At 38.4% G+C, this 22,209-nt stretch overlaps 1 protein-coding gene across 1 annotated transcript; it reads right to left on the reverse strand.

The window, feature by feature from the left end:
• Window positions 1–1,964: 1,964 nt before the first annotated feature.
• LOC124173046 (oocyte zinc finger protein XlCOF6-like) lies at window positions 1,965–22,180 on the reverse strand. Its single transcript, XM_046552564.1, has 5 exons — window positions 22,147–22,180; window positions 21,116–21,235; window positions 17,305–17,430; window positions 9,882–9,945; window positions 1,965–4,887 (listed from the first exon to the last, which is right to left on the reverse strand). The coding sequence occupies exons 2-5, from the start codon at window positions 21,173–21,175 to the stop codon at window positions 3,173–3,175; spliced, it is 1,965 nt and encodes a 654-aa protein (XP_046408520.1). The 5' UTR covers window positions 21,176–21,235; window positions 22,147–22,180; the 3' UTR covers window positions 1,965–3,172.
• Between the last annotated feature and the right edge of the window lie 29 nt (window positions 22,181–22,209).

Here is a 22,209-nt window from a genome sequence, read left to right on the forward strand (position 1 = left end):
TGGAATTGTTTTCATCGTGAATGCGCCGCGGAAAGTAGGGAGCTATTTCCCTCTCCGAGAAGGGAAAATCCGGGCAGCGCTCCCCGTGATGAGGGTATCCAGTCCCCGAAAGACACCTTTGTGCTCTCTGCCACTATACCCTTTCTCCGAACTGATGGCGGCTGGGTGGAAAATAGACTATCAGAAGCGCTGTCTCTTCCACTTCTCCTTTCTCCTCCATCCCCTTCCCTTTTCCCCTCCATCCGGCCGACCGGCGTTGCCAGCCTTGGGAATAACGGTACTTTCGGGAGCGGCGGAAGGTTCTAGGACGAACGCTGTGCGGTTCCAACGGATTAGATTTGGCAACACTGCGAGCTGGAGTGGGATCAGCACTGCACGGAGTTCGGAGACAGACTGCGGGCTCCTACACACTTTCTTCTGTAATCGGCTAGAAGAGTGGGTGGGTTTCGAGAAGGCTCACGGTCAGCCGCCGACAGTTCAGAAAAAAAGGTATAGGTTTGGCCGAGTTCAAGCGACCGCGGAAATGACGGCGTTGAAATCTTAAGATATGGCTGCCAGTGGCGAGAAAATTGGTCAAATGTTGACACACGTTCTCCCCGCTATGACAATGCAGACCATTTAAAAACGTTTCCGCAGCCTAAGGTATGACCAATTAGTGCATAGCGTCTGATTCGTCGAACCTCCGTATATAATTTCTTTCTGGGCTCCAATTGACATGCGCTACATAGTGATACTATATTAAGTTGACATGGATGTCTGTCTTTACTGCGCTGCTAATATTTCAGCTGACTACTTGAATGTATCGACTTAAGAAGGATGTATGTAAGATATGGCATTCAAAGACCTTTCAGTCGTCCCACAGGGTAATTAAATTATTTTTTATAGAATTTTTTCTCAATATGTTAATAACTTTTATCTTATCCGATATATCAGACACCATGCACGGGGGTCAGTTCTCGTTGCTTATCTAAAGATGGCTGATCTAATATTTTGGCCACAAACTTTTATGTAAGTATAGTACATTTAATTTTAAAATTGCGTTAATTTTATTTTACAGTGGAATGTAAGCATAATGTAAGTAACTTCCCATAAAAAGATTGTTGGCCTTTGCAATAAATAAATATAAACACCCAATAGCATCTGTGGAGGTGACAAATTATGCAAGGTCACCCTCTAATGTAACATCATGTAATCTTTGTGAGTGGAGAAAGGGGAAACCTCTAGTTAACCTAAAATGCATATCTTCATTCTGAAAAGGTATTGAAATTTGAAAGTAGACTGGACGTTTTCTTTATTTTCCTCAGATAAATTGTTTAACCACATTTGTATACAAAGTATCATAAATTCTAAATATAAAAATGTGAACCTAGCTTTGTAGGAGGAACTTATGGCATTCCTCGGCGATAAGATAATGTCAGGATACGCTTAATCTTTTTTATATGTTATCTTTAATACATGTTTATCTGTCCGCTATGTGTTTCCAGACGGCTGAACGGATTGCGGCCAAAGTTTGTGCACAAATGAATCTCTTGCTCACAAACTCCGTAGTACTACTATTGGTTGCGTCCGACGTGTCCTTTGCATCATTTTCTCATTACCAAACCCTACAAGTGCGCTCAGCGCCGACTAGCATCCACTCCCCACCCTCTGCTTACTCTCCCACCCTCCGATAACATCCCCATGCATTCTGCAAATTTTTGTACACCATCCACCTCCACTGCTGCCTTTTCTCGCAACTTCACCGTTCTAAGGTTAATGGCCCACGATAATCCTTGCTGTCCTATTGACGGTGCATTCTGACAAATCGTTTCGAATCGCTCAGCCGCGAGTGAAAACAGAGAAATAGGAATAAAATTGCATATTTTTTAACAATGAAAATAAATAACATGCTGAATTCATTAAATTAATAAACTCGGCCATAAGCCTTTTATTGTGCACTGATAACACATTATTTACAAAATGTGGACAAGAATAATTATTTATACAAAGAATATTCAAAGAACACATGATTAATTCTGAGAAAATTCGGAACCAATTAGAAGATGCCAATAAGGACTGGACTTAAGGCCAGAAACATTGGAGTGAATACTGTGGACGTGTTTAAACAAAAATGTGTAGTGTAGGCTGCTTCATCCTAATCTGATAGCCTGGGTGTGCCCTTTTCTGCAAATACTCTCTTTCAATATTCATTACGAAAATCCAGAAAAACATTACTGGGCACGCATTTCATAGAAACATGTAGATGGCCCATTGACACAATATCATCATTCATTTCTCGTTGTGCAGGCGAAAATTAACGATTACACTCCTCCTCGCAGCTTTGCATGAGGTTTAATTGGAACATTTGTAACATTTATTTAAATTATCCTGTCCACAAGAAAATGTTGCATGTGCAAACGTGACTTATCTGAGTGAAAGCACACAACATAATTAGAGTATCTCACTTTTGAGCGCATGTGGAAGTTGAGATTAAAAAATAACAGTGAAAGACTTGGTGCAAAATACGCAATAATAATAATACACATCAATTGTACGTTTACACATGTGGTAGTCAGGGCCACTGTTTGCAGCGATGGACGCGATGCGGACTATGAATAAACAAGGCTGCGCTCACACGTGTGAGCATGTTTGTATATCTGTCAAGGTAACCACTCACGGCAAAACACTTCCAACATATGTTACATTGACAAGGTTTATCTATTGAGTGTGTACGAATGGGTTACTAGGTCGCATCATGGCGTGACAGACTTGCTGCAGACGTCGCAGAAATAAAGCAACTCTCGGTTTTTTTGTACATATGTCAATATCAAAGAGGCTCTTTGTCGAGAGGGACACTCTAATTCGCCGCACGAGTAGGGTTTCTCCTACGTGTTGTTTCGCATGTGACTCTTAGTGAAAGATTATTTTTGTAGATTCTGCGTGAAGAAGGTGCTTGCGTTTGCATGGGTACCACCACGTAGCTTCTTCTGTAAAAAGAATTTTCGCACATTCTGCGCGACTAAGGCTTCTCTCTCGAGTGCATACGAAAATGTGTCACTAAGTGGTTCTTTTTCGAGAAGACTTTTCACACTCGTGTCATGATTTAAGGCCTCTCTGTCGTATGCAAACGCATGTGAGTGTCGAGAGAACGTCTCCTTGTGAAATGCTTGCAGCAAATGCTACATGAGTAAGGTTACTCTCCCGAGTGTGTTCGAATGTGTGAGGTGAGCTGACTTTTCCTAGCGAAGGCCTTGCTGCACAGGTGGCAGATAAAAGGCTTCTCTCCCGTGTGCCATCGCAAGTGATTGTCGAGAATACTCTTCTGAGTGAAACACTTGCGGCAAAGGCTACAAGAATACGGTTTAACCCCCGTGTGTGTACGAATATGTCTAATTAAGGTACTCTTATCCGAGAAAGACTTTTTACACACGTTGCATGAAAAAGGCTTCTCTCCCGTGTGTGTACGCGTGTGACTTTTGAGATTACTCTTCTTAGTGAAAGATTTCTTGCAGATTCTGCATGAGTGCGGTTTCTCTCCCGTGTGCGTGCGTTCATGTCTAACTAAGTCGCTCTTATCCGAGAAAGACTTTTCACACTGGTCGCAGGAAAACGGTTTCTCTCCCGTGTGCGTGCGCACATGTCTAACTAAGCTACTCTTATCCGAGAAACACTTTCCACACTCGTTGCAAGAAAACGGTTTCTCTCCCGTGTGCGTGCGCACATGTCTAACTAAGTGGCTCTTAATCGAAAAAGACTTTTCACACACGTTGCATGAATAAGGCCTTTCTCGTAGGTGTTTACGTACGTGCGCGTAGAGAATGTCTTTCCTAGAGAAGGACTTACTGCACACCTTACATATAAAAGGCTTCTCTACTGCGTGTGTTCGCGAGTGAATGTCGAGATGACCTCTATGAGTGAAATACTTGCAGCAAGTGCTACAAGAATACGTTTTTCCTCCTGTGTGTGTAAGTTTGTGTACGGTGAGGTTCCTTTTCTGAGTGAAGGACTCAGTGCACTCCCTGCATGTATACAGTCTCTCTTCCTTTCTCGAACCCACGTGATTACTCAGATTTCTAATGCTAGATGACTTTGAAGATAACCTTTGTGAAGTTGATTTCTCTTCTAGAGTGAAACTTCTCGTCAATCGTCTTATGTTTTTCTCATCACCATTTCCTCCTTTGGTTTCCTTGATAAGCACATTTTCTTTTGGCATGGGCTCTAGTCTTTTTCTCTCCTGCCCACTTAAAGCCTTTGAGATGGTAGGCTCGCAAGAACTGCTGTGTCCGCTTGATGGAAGTGCTTCCAGAGACAAATCTACGATAGGCGATTCTGCTGCGGCATCAAAATTACGAGCAAAAAAATGAATTTTCATGTGTTTGATTAGCTCCTTTTTGTTGTTGAACACATCTCTGCAGCTGAAGCAATTATATGAATCTTCGTTTGAACTGTAACTGTTCCCTGAATTTTCGATGAAGCAATTAAGTACCTCGTTGTTGCCTCCCACGATGGTCTCACAGCCACTTCTGTCATTTCTACTTATTCTGATAAACCTAAGGCTATGCGAGGTATTTGGTGCATCACAACCACTTTTCTCCCCAACAACAGCCATTGCGGCTCCACCTCTGCTGCTTTTAAGTGATTCTATGTCTTTGGTATTACATTGTCTGTCATCAGGAATTGAGCAACTTGATATCTCATAAGTTTCAGAAGCACCACATTTTTCCAAGTCTTCATCTATCAGATTTTTCTCTACCTCTTCATGGGATGTTCCAGCCTTGGAATCAATTTGTGTCACCAAAGCTGTGGGACCAATGCATTCATCAATTGAATGATTCCTTAGATTTCCTTCTGCAAGCAGATATGAAGTTGATGTTGTTTGCTCGGGAATTTCCTCGGCAGCCGGGACCCCTAGAAGAAAATATCAAATAGCAACTAACGCAGTCAAACATGAAATTTAAGACTACAACATCTTCTATATAAAATCCATTGAATGGATAGAAAAATGCACGGACAGGTGGAACAATAGCTGCCCAAGTTGGACTTCCACTTAGAGACTCGATATAAATGAATGGTCGGAAAAAGAACAGAGCATAAAATTGACGAGGGCAACAGGGGTGTAGTAGAACAAAAAAGACGAAATCAGGGGTTAAAATGCTACGTATACAAATAATCAAGCACACACATATGACTTCCAATTGCAGGAAAAGAATAAAATTAGACCCCTTTCAGAATTGGTCCTTTAAAAAGGAAAAAACATTTTCTTTTCAATCGAATATTTAATGATTGGTGAGTATTTTCAAAATTTAAAAGGTTCCTAACAATGGCAATCACAATAAATTTTGTGGTGCTACATATGAGTATCTAGAAACATTATTTTGAATTTTTCCTGGATTAGTTTCCATAGTGGTAATTAAAAATTTAAAGATAAAAGCAATGAAAAAACAGCCAAAAGAAACTCCCTTGAGTGAAATATACCCAACTGTCATGAGATAAGCAATGGTTTGGAGCGGCACCAGGGGCAGATATTCCAAGTATTGCACGCAAGCCTGAGCTCTTATTTGTGTTGGGATAGTATAGCATTTCCACTCTTTTTCATTATATGCAGTATAGTATATCATTTCCCAAGCCTTCTTCTGCAGAAAACCACTCCTAAAAACTTGAGAAGATATTTAATGAACCTTTAAAATGCCAAGGGCAATGAAAGCAGAAATTTTCTATAATTAGATAAAAAAAATGACCATAGGCTGCCATCTTGTATTACGTCCTGCAGTATAGTTTTTGCACAGAATTGGACGTCCACTAGATCAACATCAATATTAGTTGTTGTAAGATGTAAGCATATCAGACTTATTTTGGCAATCCCTTTCAGCATCAATGGCAGAATCATAAAGCATTTTATAAAGAACAAGGACTAATTTATTATTTTGGGTCAGTATGACACTATCGTCAATTCTTCTGGGAACTAAAGAGAGATGAATTCCCTGCTTTGCTTTTGCAAGGGAAAATTTCTCTCCGAATTCCTCTTATTTCTTTTTTTTTGCACCAACGTATGTAGGCCTTTTTCTTTCAGCAATTATTTTGGCTAAGGGAAAAATAGATTTTTCCTCCCTGTTGTTCATTATATACATTGATGAACTCTGCTCCCCCATTAGCAGTATAACACGTTTATTTGCTGACGACCCTGTCATCTATCGCGAAATTGGTGATCACTCAGACTATGAAATTCTATCATTGGACTGAAACAACGTTCATTTGTGGAGCCAAGAGAGGGGACTCAAACTTAATCTGAGCAAATGCATGACGGTACATTTCTTGCTGAATTCGCACAGCTATAACCATGCTTATGCAGTCAATGTTATTAACCCCTCAAGCGCGGCAGGCATTTAATTAAATCCCATCTCAGCGGCCGGATGAGATTTAAAAATCTTCGCCTTTTTGGTATACTATCATTCAATAATTTATATCTTTCATAATATACGATCAGTATCGTTGAAATTTTTTGTAAACTTGCGTAATATAATGCGCCACTATATAATAATTTTTCGAGCGATTGGAAAAAATATTTCTTGTTTTATGTATCTTTTTTTATGAACTAATGAATAAATTTTCAATTTTGAAAGATTTTTATTTGGTTTTGAATAAGCTACGAGATCTATAACATTCCATGCATTTAAAAATACAATTACATGATGTAATTTAGTTATTTGGGGTTGATAATTTCATAACAGATTGGATACTTTCGATATGATTACCCGTTTCGCCTACTTGAAAATTTACCACTTCTCTGACTTTGTTCCATTATTACCGTATCATTTCATATAGGTAATCACATGCTAATGTTTCAAACGTCTATATCCAAATATTCAAATGATTTACCTTAGAAAATCTGCTCTGACATGATTTGAAGCAATCCAAACATAATCCCACTGCAAATTTTTCACAACAGTACACGCAAACTCTTCATTTCCCATGTTACGCACTAACTGCACACATCCTTTGAGACTGATTTCTTCCCAGCTGCAGGAATTGTCTTTAGGAAAACAATTTTTGTGAGCCTTGGTACTAAATTGTGCAATGAGTGACGGCGAATTCCAAACAGTTCGTATGACGTTGGATATTTCAAAAATATTATCTCGCCCAATGGCACGCGAAATGATAAGTCAAATTTTTATGCGTGTTTTTTCCTGTGAACAACATATGAATTTAGGACTGCCTCATTCAATAGTCTCCTAAATAACTTATACATCACTTGTAATGGCGTTTTCTTTCCATTACGTACGAATGCAATAACAGGTCCTTGAAATTCACCCCACCAATGATTTTACTATAGCCTAACACACAAACAGACTTCCGAGTCTCTTTTATGCCTTTCAATACTATTCCCATTTCGTAGGATCCCCAATTAAAGAAAAATACCACACACAGGAAGTACACCCAATGAGAATTTCAGCACACTGCCTGAACGAACACCACACATCATGAATGACTCTGGTGGACTGGGTGGACTGAAGCTCGAGGTTTAGAAGTTCCCTCAAGAGACGAGAAAATATCTCGAAGGGGCCCTGGTATACGCTGACTGTTTAGATGGAATCTTATCTTCGTTGATTACTGTCCAGAAAAAAAAATAAATGCAGAGCGAAGCACATGGCCCCTTTTCCTAGGACGCTTAGGACTAACGAGGCGGACCAAACACACTTGGGGCTCGAGGTGACGACAAACAAGGAGAAGACGGAGAGATGGCATTGAGCTTAGAAGATACCGTATATCAAGCTAAAGTAGCTGACCCTTCTAAACGTCTCTCAAGCAGAATAGGCGGAAGTTTTCATGATAGAACAGCTGAAATAAGGCGACGAGATTTTGGACCGAAGTCGTCAAGGCGCTGGTTTAAAACGGAATTTTATCGAAGCATTTTTTTTAAATCTTGAAGGCATAAAACCGCTATGAATATTTTATTAGAAAGGAAAAACATTTCTTCAAAAGATAGAGTAATTAGTTTTAATTTAACATACAATATCTGGTCGGAGAAAAAATATTATAAACAGTAGGTCAGGAAGCGTACTGGGTACGCATGACGGCGGCATACGAAATTTAAAGGGCGCGTACTGCGTACGCATGGCGGCGTTGAGGGGTTATCATAGAGGCTACATACGAAGTGAAGTACGTGCGAGTACCTTGAGAAGTACCTTGAACCTATTGTGGGGAACACACATAAGAAATATTTGTGGCATAGACCCGAAGAAATTAGGATTTGTGAAGCGTATTGTGGGAAGATTTTCAGATGAGAAAGTAATAGAAAGGTGCTATTTTGCACTCGTCCGACAGCACCTCGATAATCCAATGAGCGTATGGGACCCGGCAAAGAAAGACTTAATCAGCGAACTGAAAAAAAATACCAAGGAAGGCTGTGTGGTTCGTCAAAAACCGCTACCTTTGTACAGAAAGCATTACCCAGATGTTATGTGAATTGGACTGGGAGCCACTGGAGACTCAAAGGCCAAACGCTAGGCTTAGATTTCTTGAACAGTTGAGAATGGATTTCTTTAAAAGCAACACAAAGGACAAAATACTAGAGCCCCACTATATTTTCAGGTCCGATAGAAGCGATAAATTAAAAGAGTTGTTTTGCGGAACGGGTAGATATGGGAATTCGTTTTTCCCCCGAGCCGTAAAGGATTTTAATAAATGCTAGTCCTAATTCCCATAGAGCATATCCTTTTTATGTAAGAACAGCGGAAGTCCTAACAACCCCTACCACACGCCTTTCAGGGAATTATGCAAATTGAATGTAGAATTATTTGATTGATATCAAGAATTCGGCTGTTTCTTAGACATACAGATTTCGTTTCTGGAGCAAACCTATAAATTTAATATTATGTCAACCATATTTTCTCCTCCAAGGAAGCTTCTTGCCAAATTGTCAGTAAAACCTAACAAAGCACCACTGCTAATCCCAAGGAAAAAAGGGAGGAATTGCTAATTTTCCCACGAATTCAAAATGGTCCAAAAGCAGAGCTAATTTTTGCCCTCATTTGACCAAGTTCCATATATAATTTTCAGGATTCGCACCGCTTTTCACCGGTATTTCTGGAAAAAAGGTGTTTGGTTACTACGAGTAAATTTTTTTTCATTCAAGAAACTAGTCTCCAAGCTTGGTTGAAGCAAGGCAGTATTCTTTTTATTCATTAGATATGACCCTTTAACTGTCAAAAATGCCAAATAGAGAATAGGAAGAAAAAATTCTTAGCCATTGGTCATTTACATACCCAACAATTTAAGTGAAGCAAAAATATTTTGTTAGGGAAGACCATTAAAAACGATTCAGATGACTACGAAAAAGTAAGTAAATATAATAATTCTCCCCTATCCCATTACCACTTAAAATAAAGACAACAGAAAATATGTACGGATGACTAATTCAGGCTCTTCATCCTTCAGAATCAGTCACAATAAGGCTGATTTCAGAAGAGACGACTTTCCACATTCCTACATTCTCCGCATAGCACAAGGAAATCCAGAGTTTTCTCATCTGAAAGCGGTCTGAATTTCACGACCAGTTGATGCTGTTGATGGTGCAGTGCCTGGCCGGATAGAAATGGACGCAGCGGAGAACACGGTGTCATTTGACTCGTTTGAAGGCATCCGTACATACATTAGGTTACATGAAAGCACTGCACCTTGCCACCTGAACGTAGCCTAAGCCTTATCTGTATACAGCTATTTGTAGCCCTTGAAAGCACTCACCCACTGCTTCCACTGCAGACTCAAGGGCTACTGTCAAATTCTCAATAATTGCTTTAGTCACAGTAAAGGTTGGCTAAATAAAAGCATTTACATATACATCTTCCACATTAACATCAATCCCTCCAAGTAAAGAGTTATTTGCAACCCGTAAGAGTACTTACCAAATGCAGACTCATGGGCAGTAGCTGAACTCTCAAATGGGTCCCCATCCTCACTTAAGGTAGGCTGGAAGTAATCATCAAGATATTAATCATGCACGAAAAGAGGTTCAGGACTTTTTTTTGAAAGGATTGATTTAACCCATTTACGGCCAAAGGTGCGAAAACGCACCATTTTTTAATTAGTTCGTGAAAAAATATTTACACCGTTATTTAATAGTTTTTCCATGGTAGATTAGCCTTTAGATGGTAAACTTATTTTTAAAACCATTTTCTTTAATAATTTTGGCGTGACTATTTAGCTATAATTTTTCAAGTTTACTAAATTTCTACTTGATACTTTTTATCTACTTGATATTTTTTACGAGTGCACTAAGAATATTTATGAATCCTAATACTAGTATTATAAGTGTACTAATAATGCTTAATTACTCAGATTTTTTAAAACCAAATAATATATTTAGAGATGTACAATTTTGACACTTTTATATAATGGTGCGTTTTCGCACCTTTGGCGCTTGGGGGTATGGCGGATTAGGACTGAGGCACCGTACCGAGAGACAAATGTAGCAAACCTTCGTCACTAATATTGTACGCCGTCCTGTAATTATTCGGTGAATCAATTTGATCCCTGTTGGGTTGTAAATATCATAAAATGTGTTTTCTTATCTTATTGGTCTCACAGCTGTCGTCTTCTAAAATGTGGCTTCTTTTAGCCATTGTGTACTAATGAGCAGCTCGATTCCCCGACACGAGACCTATCGGTTTTCAACAGTGTGTAATGTACTGTTTCTCAAACAGCGCTGGTCATTCAAAAACGGATCACTGCTATGTATAGTTCAATGGATCTTACCTTCAAACACTATAAGAAAGCTTCAAGAAGTTAGTCTCATTGGTCTATTCGCATTCGTTAGGTATGACGGGTGTAAATGGGTGATCTTCAATGTCAACGTTTCAGGCGACGTAGGAGTGAAAAAAATATCTTTTTCATTTCATCAAATTTTCCGAGACTACTGTAGGTGGATAATAAAAGAAGGTGTATGTCCACCCAATATATCTTGACTACTTTAGAGGAAACCCTGGATTCTGTGAATGACGCCACGGATGTTGTCTAAATACCGCCAGACGTTAAAAACTTGACTGATGAAGAAGACGTCGATGATAACATTTGAACTGCGATGCCGATTAAAAATGACATCGCGGTAACACTGCAAACGCATCGAGGCGATGACATAGTGGAGCACCGGCTGAGTGCGCAAGAAGAAGAAGGAAAGCCATTAGAGTACCAAAAAAGATATCCAGTCGTCTGATAAAAGGTACTAATTTTCCAAGGTACCAAAGGATATTGATGCTAAGTTTTTCTGTCGTCCAATATCAAAAGAGAAGGAATATGACGAAAAAATAAGACGTGAATTTGGAGGTATGTCTCCATCTGACATTTTCCTCCGATTTCTTGATGACGAGGTTTGGGAGGGAATGGTAAATTTTTCAAAAAAAGTAATACATGTTTCTTATAGCAGTAGGCATCAGTTACAATTAGTATTGTAGATTTGGGAAGTGTCTTGAGATTTTGATTCTCTCTGGGTATCATGTGCTCCTGCAGCAGGACTTGTCTAAAGATATTATAAAGATAAATGGGTTGAATTAGTTCGTCAAACTATGAGTAGAAAGAGATAAAGGAAAATATCCACCTTTTCTCTCGACAAAACGGACAAATGTGCAAAGCTGAGACCAATATTTACTATGCTGAATGCTAATTTTTTGCAGTTTGGAATTTTTTCTCATAACCCTCCGATGGATGAGAAAATGGTTCCGTATTTTGGACGCCACTCAGCGAAAATGCTGATACAAAATAAACCGGTTTGATTAGGGTTAAAATTATGGTGCCTTTGCTCTTTACCTCATCCAATTTGTCTTCGTATGCAGGGGCTAAATCAATTAAACTTTAATGGAGTGAAGGTAGGATTAGGAGCTATCGTTGTTTCCCATCTCTTGAAAATAATTCCCGATATTACTCAGCATCGGCTATTTATTGAATACTTCTCTTATAGATGTTCCTTGTTCCAAACACTGAAAGAAAGGCGATCCTTTGCAACTTGAACCACTCGGGTAACTGGAAAGTGCCCACTTGAAGACTAAAGCTTTTGGAAAAAACCTCTGAAAATTGATCATGCTTTTGACGAGGAATCTGAATTGTTCGCGGTCAAATGGAATGAAACCTCTGTTGCAATTGTGGCCTGCAACAAATAGCCAATTTACCATTTGAAAGAAAAGGCATAACTATTCCCCAGCTTCTGCCATTCCAATAATCCCACTGGTGGATTATACATCACGATAATGCAAACGCGAATTATAGAATCAAAATCAAAGGGAAAAAGTGGTGGTGGACATTGTTTACCAATTTACTGGAAAGTATGTTAACTAATTCATTGAAATTCTATAGGAGGGCCAGTTGGCTCAAAATGTCTCCAATTGATTTCTCAAAGATCATATGACGCGCTAACGTCAATCAAAGGTGACCGATTCAGCTACAGCAATCACTAAGAAATACATGCAGAAGGACCATCAAATCCGAAAAAAGACAAACCTTCTCGTAATTCCTTACTATCAGACACTAAAGAAGTTAATGCAAGTCATATTATCGAGAAAAAGGTAACAAGGAAAGGTGTAGGTTATGTAATAGGCACAATGTATATTTTTGGGTAAAATGTATTGTGCCCTTATATTCAAATAATTTTCATTAATAAAAGGGATTTGTTAGAGTATGAACGGTTACTTAATGATTTTAAATGCTAAATTGGGCGTTTATATGTGTTTATAAATTAAAGAGGTGGAAAAGAAAAAGATTTCAGTTTTTCACGGTATGTTAACCGAAGTACCCACATTCCGCCAAAGGTGTGAAAACGCACCATTATTGTTTTGGTATAAATAAATTTTTTAGAGCCTCAAATTTTTCAAAATTTCTTTTCTAGTATCTATTAAGACTAAATATGATGATAAATTCAAATATTTCTACCGAATAATAGCCTTGGCCGTTAATGGGTTAAACTTTTTTATAAACCACGTTACAACAAAATATGGAATTCCTCACAAATTTTTCCTTACAAAATAAAAATATTTGCAACACTTCAGGGAATTGAATATTATTCCATTTTTTTCAACATGTAAACGGTCTTTGATTTATGTTCCGCCTGTTTGTAATATTATCTTCATTAGATACCTAATTTAGTTCATGTGATACCATGTAATAATTAAGGTTTCTTTGGCAATGAATAAACCTAAATAACATAATGGAAACTAGGCATCTGTGTAAAAAAATGGGATAAAATCTGATGCTGCTATATTGCAGAAAAAGATTTCCACACAGAAAACTAAATTCATCAGTGAAAATCATGGAAATAATGATGTACAGCAGGCTTTTGCACAACTTTGTAAAGTGAAAAGTAGAAACAAATTATTAAAAAAGTGCTGTATGCTAATGTGGAACCTAAGACCTCCAGATAGTAGCCAAACACCATAACCACCACACTACCACTGCTACTTGAAAGGAGACCATTTCTAGGGGAACATATTAGGTATATAAACGTTGAAATGCATTCCACTTTTAAAACCATTGGTTTTAAAACCCAATATTGGAGGATATTTGTGGACAGCTCCCAATGAACTACAAAACTACAGAGTTTGATTGAAATGTGAGACCTGATTTTCTTAATGAGCTATGAATTATCAGTCCTGGGATTTCATGTTCTAAAGAAACATCTTCATGAGGCATGATTTATTGGTCGCAGGATATTTTATAGTAAAATAAATATCATATTGATATTTGCTTCATCGGTACCAAGATTTAACATAGAAAAATATAAGGCAAGAAAACTACAACAATTAAATTAAAAATAAAGACGAAAAAATGACTTATTTTGAATTAAGAATATGAACTTGTTTCAGTTAAAAGTAAATTAGAATCGAAACTGCCTGTAAATACTCGTGCATCAGCCTAACTAGCAATGGGAGACCACAAACCTTGCTACGCCTTTTTCAATGCCATATTTTTTATGGCCTTCGGAATGGTAAACACATCTCTGAAATTGCAGTGGTTCTGTTGTATGGGCCTTAGTTTGGCTGCAATTAATTAATTTTCATGCGGTACTTTTCACAAGCCGCCTATAGATCCATAATATCTCACCTCTTAGCAGATGGGTCAGGTGGGGTAGTGGTAGCATTTAAGGCTACCACACAGGGGACCAGGGCTTCATCATGGCTATGTATTTTGTTATCTTCATCGTGATCATACGGCCCACCTTTTTCAAAATTTTTAATAGGGGTGTTAACCTCAAACGAAATTACCCATTTAAGTAGATACTACCGGTGAGTTTTGGCTAACAATTCATGTTGGTGAAAACATTTCTGCAATGGGTGCATTACATTTTCTTTTGTGTACAGCTACTTTGCTGACTGCACACTTTCAGTGAACCCCATTATCCAAGCCGTGCTTGCATTTGTGGATGCCGTAGCGAGAAATGCCTTCGGATTGTGGTTTAGTGAGGGCTAATTCTAATACTGTGCCCAATATGAGCTAAGTGCCCTATGCTCATTTTTATTTTCAATTTTTTTCAATAAATAGTGGTCAAGATAAGAAAAAAATCTAAATACGCAGAAAATAAATCTAATGATGACATTTTTAGTGCTCTGGAAATTCAAGGAGTCAAGCGTGCGAGGTTAAAGTTGATGCATATTAACTATGATAACACTGTAAAATATGTTAATGTACTTATGAGTATATTTTGTATCAAATACTTAATTTTGTTACCATTTACTTGGCCTAGACTGGCTTCCATTTTTATTTGAATTATACCCTAGTAAATTCTGAAATGGTTCTTGAGGGATACATTTCATATTATATCAACAATCCCTGTCACACAACGCTCGTTTTTTTAGTTTGAAATGCTTTTTCCTAATTTCTAGCCTATAAAAACTATGGTGACTAAAGGGAACTAATATCGTAAAATAATCAATTATGTTCCTCTCAAATTCGTCTGCATTGTAACATAGAATTGCAAAATGTTGTCAATATTTATTCTTGTGAAGATTACTGAAAGGCCTCTTGCGCACACACCGATTTTGGATAGCCAGTAATATACTAGCCGTCACCATGCCTTCGGCAACCATGGTACGCTTTCGGAGCGTTTGAGCCGACCCTCATATTCCACACTTTTCGCTTAGCCTTTTAAGGGTTAAATTTTTTAATAGAAAAGTGCTGAAACTGCCGCCAGCATCCCCTCCATGTGTACTTTTATTTAAGACCATATAAAAAATTGGTGAACAATCCTATTGCAACATGGATAGACATGAGACTATTTTTTATCATCATAGCGGAGTTGAGGTATTTAAGTAGTGTCATTTAAAACAAGGAGATACGAGGACTATACTAGCAAGCGTTGGTGTGCGCCAATATGTTAATTTTTTCATTGCTTATACTGATCGACTTCCTCATTAAAAATTAAAATCAATCTTGCGAGAGCACATGCAATTACAAGCTCGCAGTGATCAACAACATGCGTACAGACATAATTAATAAGAACACATAAGGATTATAAAATGCCACATTTCTCAAACACTTGTAATTCACTTTACTCCAAAGGGAGTTTACTAACACAGTACCTATGTGCTAAAAGAACCATTCCAAAATATAATTTCAACTAATAAATAGGGTGAAATAAAGTTGATGGCCCTGGACCGGGCGTGCTGGCATATAATATAAATGTCAATCCTCGAAAACCAAGGATTTCAACATTGTACGTATATTCTAGGCTAGAATGGTCTCGCGTATTCCTACAATGTACTTTGACTGTCTATATTGTGAGTTTTCAAATTTTGAGGTGTAGAAGCTAATTTTTTAAGATCAGGAAGAGGAACCCATCACACCTGGCGTATAAATTACGCTGTGCGACCAGCCGTGTACCACCTGTGTACCTTTATATCTGTATCACCTATAAATGTACAAGATTTAACTACTTTATAGAAATAAAGATTAATTTAAACTAAAATCGAGTGTTATCATGTATGCACATAATGTGGGCAAAGTACGCCATTTGCCCAGTTGTGTAGAAATAACAGTCACACCTGCTAGAAGGTTAAAAGCAACAATTACACCAAATGTGTCTTGTGCTCGCCGCTTCCCAAAATCTTCTGTAGCCCTTCCATTATAATAACAACAGTCGCACCAACAAATGTCATTTCTTAAAAAAAAAAAAAAGCCATTGTTATAGCTCCCCATGAATCTTTCGGTATGTTTTTGAGGAGAGTAACAAGTGGAGCCTTCACTTCTCCACGTTGGAAATGTCACTGCTTAAATACCTAAACGCCTTTATGAATGATAAAAAAGGCTGATGTCTATGTTCGTCGCAATTAGTAATTAATGAAAAAGTTGAGGCCGTATGGAACAATGAAGACAACAAAATATATAGCCATGACGAAGCTCCGAACCCTGGTCCCCTGGCAGGTAGCCATACTCGCTACCACTACCCCACCTGACCTGTATGCTGAGCAGTGCGATATTATGGAAGTATACGTGGCTTGTGAAAAGTACTCCTTGAAAATTAATTAAGTACAGCCAATCTAATGCCCATTCAACAGAACCACTACTAGTTCAGGGATGTGTTCACCATTACAAAGGCCATAAAAAATACGGCATTGGAAAAGGCAGAGCAAGTTTCATTATCTCCCCTTGTAAGATGAATGGAATTTGAAGATGGGTCACTATACTTCCAATAAACAGTGCCACTGGGAATCCAGGCTCCGGCATTGCAGGAATACAGCTCTTTATTATTCACCACAGGGAAAAAAGTGGAGCTTGGTCACTTGTACAGCTACAGCATTAGGTCATTTGCATCTCACCCCCTCCCTTGTGATGAAGGCAAACAAGTAGGCCACTTGCTGAGGTACCAATAAAAGTAGCATAAACGTGCAAAACACTTCTAACTTGTGGCCCACTTTCCCACTTTATTTTGCTATTGAATGCTAACCAGTTACTAACAAGTATCTATGAAAGGCATTTGACACCAAAATAATGGTTAGCTTCTGAAAATCACAGGTATTTTATGTCATCACATGAATAACAGCACACGCATGAAACACTTTGGACCAACGAGGTACCCCACGTCCCCACTAGAGGGCTAATAAGGTAAACTTTATCGGTCCCAGGATTATATAAAGTAATGTATAAGGCAAAAAATCTACTACACAAATGAACAACATAAAAAGGAAAAAACAGATTTTTTATGATGAGAAACTTATTTGAGTAATTGGTAACTTTGAATCAAATGGGTTACCTTTAATGCTGTGAAAAATAAAAATGTTCTAACATTTTCCATGATTAACATTTTTTACCCACTATCTCCTTCAACAATTGATTAAATTCCATACATACCTGGGCACTCTCCTCAGGAGATGGTTCCTCCTTTGCCCCGACCAGCATCCAGTCCAGGTCTGCCACCATGGCTCCTGTGCCCTGAGCTTCCACCTTTTCGACTTGGGAAGCAGTTAAGGTATTGGGCTGCAACATAAACCCCAATCATCATCATTAATGATTGAGATACAGAAAGATAAAAACACTTTTCAGAATTCCTCACACGAATAAAATTAAAGTTTCAAATGGATATATTCTTCATACTACCCTGCAAGATGCCTCAATGTAATTAATGTTAGGAATTTATAATATTTACAATTATTTTGTTAAAATTACCACTTTTACCATTTGTCAACTTTCCCAGTTCCACCACTGACGTGATTGTCTATAGTCATAACACAGCTACAAGGGAAGTGTCACATAACCGAGATATATTTGGTTAAACTGTGGTACTGACCCTTTTCTAGGTTTTGAAATAAAAACCAATGTAAGTATATATTTAAACTTGGAGTTTTTGAGAAAACACCGTAATGTCTATTTGAAAGAACCGAATTTCCAATTTCAAAGTACAGGTTTTCTCCCTCTCAAACCACCGAAAAAATCCTATCCCTACTCACAAGTGGTGTTTTCTTGAGGTATTTTACATCCAGGGACTACATAAAAATTTGCATTGCAATTCAAGTAGAACATCATTAGCTTTCCCTAAAAAAACTGAACCATTTACAACTTATTTGCTCAAAAGGTATAAAGGCCTGGTTACACGGTGCATTAACCCGTACGGGTTAATGTCTAAATGTATGAACGCGAGAATGAACGGAAAAATTCCCCGTGTAACCACCCCAATATGTACAAATGCATGAACGCGTGAACGGAAAATAGAACCTGTTCTAATTTCGTTCATGCATTCGCACAAGTTGATAACAGAGCCACCTGGTGGGAAACGACACATATAGTTGTCATCTGCAGGGCTATTCCACGGCCGTCTTGGCTATTCAGTAACTCTTTACGCGTATTTGTTCATTTGTACTGCATCGTAAGTGCTTGAATCCTACCACAAACTCACCATTTGCATCTACACTAATATTCGTATAGATTATCCCTGCATGTATGCTTGACATACCAAGTTTATGCCTATGGTATCTTATTGGTTGTATTATGCCGGAACAAAACAATCGATGAGGGTGTAACAGAGTTTTCAACACGACATTTGTGAAATACAACGGCTATCATACAACTTATAGAACACATTTAAACATAATTAATATCATACGAATTAACGACAATTCTACCTTTTATACGTCCGAGGTGGGAATGTGCTGGCCCACCACAAAAATACGACTCACATTACGCAAGTTCATAAATCGACAAGACCTCTAAACCAACATCTTTTCCATCAACAGCAAATATCTTCTTAACTTTATAACCGTCCCGGACAAAAGTAGAACACAGTATTGAAAATATCTACTCTCATATATCATCTACACTCAGTGAAACAGATGACAGAAAAATGTCTAGTAAACACGGCTTTAAAAACAAGATGCGTCTACAAATTTTCAGCCTAAGTATTAACTTTGATAACGGTTTGAAATAAATAGAGTACTATTGAGATATAGCATTAAGCGAGCGATAACGATAAATATTAAATATAAATAAATATTACTGGCACGAAATGAAACAATTTCGGCAACTACAATGAAAACCACTGTTTACACGGCAGCGCAAATATATTACCAGTATGTGAAATTTCCTGGTCCTACAGGAAACAACGAAAAGGGAATTATTTTCTGGTACGTATCGTCTGCTTCCTACCTAATGATACTGTTTTCACATTTAAATTTTGCGCACTGTAAAGGGAATAAACAAAAACTAAACGCCTCGCGTTACGATAAAATGTGTGAAAACTTGTGCGAACGCATGTACCGTGTAACCGCTCATTCATGCTCCTCGTTCACGCAAACGTCCATGAATTCAGACATGCAAACAGACACGCATTCATACATTAACCCGTACGGGTTAATGCACCGTGTAACCAGGCCTTTAGACAGTGCTTTCAAACATGTGAAGTTGTTGCAGGTGGAAAAGGAATATATCCATGATAAAATATAAAAAACAAATGATAACGTCTCCACTTTAAGGTATAAAGCCACTACTTAACATGGCTTCAATAATATGCGATTTTCATGTTTCATAACCTTTCCAACTCATATGCTAAGCTACACAAACCAGAGCAACCAGTTCATTGAAAAGCAACAGAAAGTCTAGCTACCATTGATGGAGGAAGCAAGAAAGAAGTAGACATTGGAATAGTAAAGGCACACAGAGCATTCTACAAAAAAGAATGATCTATTCACAGCTGAGAATACAAATACAGAGGTAAGGAAACAATGCATCAGATACTAAGTATGGAACATATTTATAAATGGTGGCTTCAAAAGCTTTGAGTCTAAAGCAGACCCTTTGTGTTGATGCTATTCATATACAACTCGGCCACCACTCCATTTCTACCGCGTGAATACCAATGACCTCAAAGGCTTTAGCAGAGACCCTCTACCTGGAAGTCAATCGCCTGATAACCTATGATGGCAAAAATTACGTCTCATACCATATTGCTTAAAAAAAACTCATTTCCACTAACACCGCGCATAATTAATGATCTTAATTAACTATTGTCATTCTGTTAAGGAGAGGAGATATATTACTTCTGTAGGCCGACTATCTAGACCCAATGTCAAGTAATGCTTTTGGCAATTGCACAGCAATGGATTTCGATTAATATGTAAACAAAGAAGATTTGAGGAAAGCAATACTATTAAAATGCGTAATTTGATAGCACTTTTGGGTGTACTGAGCGCAAGTTCACGTGTTGTTATGAGAGCGATAAAGTTTTATGATTAGGCTACACTGCATTACTATGTTTCCCCGAGGAACGAATTTGCGCTACATCGAAATTGCACTATACGAGGCATGGGTGTACATCGATGTGAGCCACAAATTTTCTATGGCAGTGGCAAAATACCAATGGCAACACCATTAGAACAAGAAAAATTCATTTTCCTCGTATTTTTTTGGACACATCATGCACAAAAAAATTGAAAGAAAACGGTGGCATGGGGAAAAAGCAGACCTTGTGCAACCTGCACCACGTGTCTATCTCACTGTGCAGTTGACGGGAAGGAAAAAAAAATGGAAGCTGCTCAGGGTGATTTTGAGTTTAACATGGTCAGCATTGGAAGTGTTAACATCACAAACAATTGATATCTTTTGGCAATCGACTAGCATTGCCGATGCCCAACACTCAATTCAAATATGGTAAACAAGGTCTAAAATATCCATCATCCCCACAGTATATTCCTCTTCACTTTCATCACAAAATCCAAATCTGCAACATTTTGATTCCTATGAACATAAATCTCTCATAAGGAATGCGAGTTATGTAGTTGAATCTAGCTAGCAGCTACATTATGATGTCATGGTCAATCTGTTTCACTGAACGTAAGTCAATAGTATTCAGTTCCCCCCTTCCATTCCATGGCAAACAGAAATGAAACTGTATGTGCGATCACATAACAAATGACTGCTCAGTGCTGAGATGATAGAAAGCTTACTTGCTCAGTGAGCAAAGTTGAGCAGCCAGTTTGGCAAAATACACCAAATCTGTTCATTACATTTAATTTAAACGATTCAAACATGAAAGCTCTTCTGTAGTTGTTCATGATTGAACAGGCAAGGCAAAATGCAGTACATTTCTGCAGAAAGGTCTTAGGAATAATGCAAAATAGAATGACATTGTGCCGTAGAAAAATTAAATTACACTTGGCAAAAGTACACTCACCAGGACATCAGTGGCCAATGGGTCAGAGGCATCACTTAAAATTCCAGCTGGATGTGACATGTCGAGAACAGGAGAGTTCCCTTCACTCAGAGGGTCTTCTTTCTCGTCCTTTACATGAAACTAGGAGAGAACAATGGGCGTCACTCAATAAAAGCAAAACAATAATTCCCTCCCTCGATAATGAAAACTCCTCTTTTAATTGAGACCACTCCAGCTGGCCAAAATACTCATGAGAATCTTGCAACTCACAGATCAAACTCAAGAATATTAATGCTCAACTAGGGAGCAGGGAGCTACGCTGCCAAGAGCACATGATTTTAATGAGAGTATTGGCCACTTACATTAAGGGCACCACAGTGGGAACGATACATCGAGGTTCCACTGAAAATTGATTTGTCTTCATCATTTCTTCACCTAGGCTTATAAAAAGGATCCACAATAGTTTATGTTGGTTCCTCAGTTGAAACAATGGAGGATGATGGCTTGAACAAATAGAGGGCAATCATGAGAGACAGCCTTGCAATAGCCACCACTAATGGCTTGAACAGAGATTTGACAAGGGATTACGAAATTATACTCCATGGGATAAGAGACATTTCTGTCAACAGATTATCAATGCTGTACAACTGCTGTTGACTTGCACGAAAAAAAATTGTGTGTTTCCACTTCCTGCCTCCTGTGTCACTACTAGAAAGAACAACATCTGAAGGTTGCATTATGCCAGTGACTTCCCACCAAAATTCTTAAATTTGTAACAAACACCCCCATTCCTCATACAACCGAGAAATTTGTAAAACTGAAGGTGATTAGACTCAGTGGGTGCTTTCCATTCATGCGACTCATGAGTCGACTTGTGTCGGCTCGCGGCATTTGTTTATAACTCTCCTATTCCTGTGCGTTACCGTTTGTTGACTTGTGTCACAACAGTCGGCGACACACACCGAATGGAACACAAAAACCGCGACGCAAGTCGACGTGTGTCAATGAATGGAAAGCACCCAGTGTTCACTGTGAATGAGATTATAACTTACCAACTTATCCTCCCTGGGCAATAAGCAGTCTGGCACAGGAATGTACACTTCAGTCATTTGGGC

This window comes from Ischnura elegans, assembly GCF_921293095.1.
Source record: "Ischnura elegans chromosome 13 unlocalized genomic scaffold, ioIscEleg1.1 SUPER_13_unloc_4, whole genome shotgun sequence".
NCBI lineage: Eukaryota > Metazoa > Arthropoda > Insecta > Odonata > Coenagrionidae > Ischnura > Ischnura elegans.

Coding starts and splice junctions, on each gene's coding strand:
- LOC124173046 (XM_046552564.1), bottom strand. CDS start 21,175: ATGTCACATCCAGCTGGAATTTTAAGTGATGCCTCTGACCCATTGGCC. Junction 17,431..21,115: donor CATTGGCCACTGATGTCCTG/GTGAGTGTACTT, acceptor TTTATGTTGCAG/CCCAATACCTTAACTGCTTC. Junction 9,946..17,304: donor CTCCTGAGGAGAGTGCCCAG/GTATGTATGGAA, acceptor GATTACTTCCAG/CCTACCTTAAGTGAGGATGG.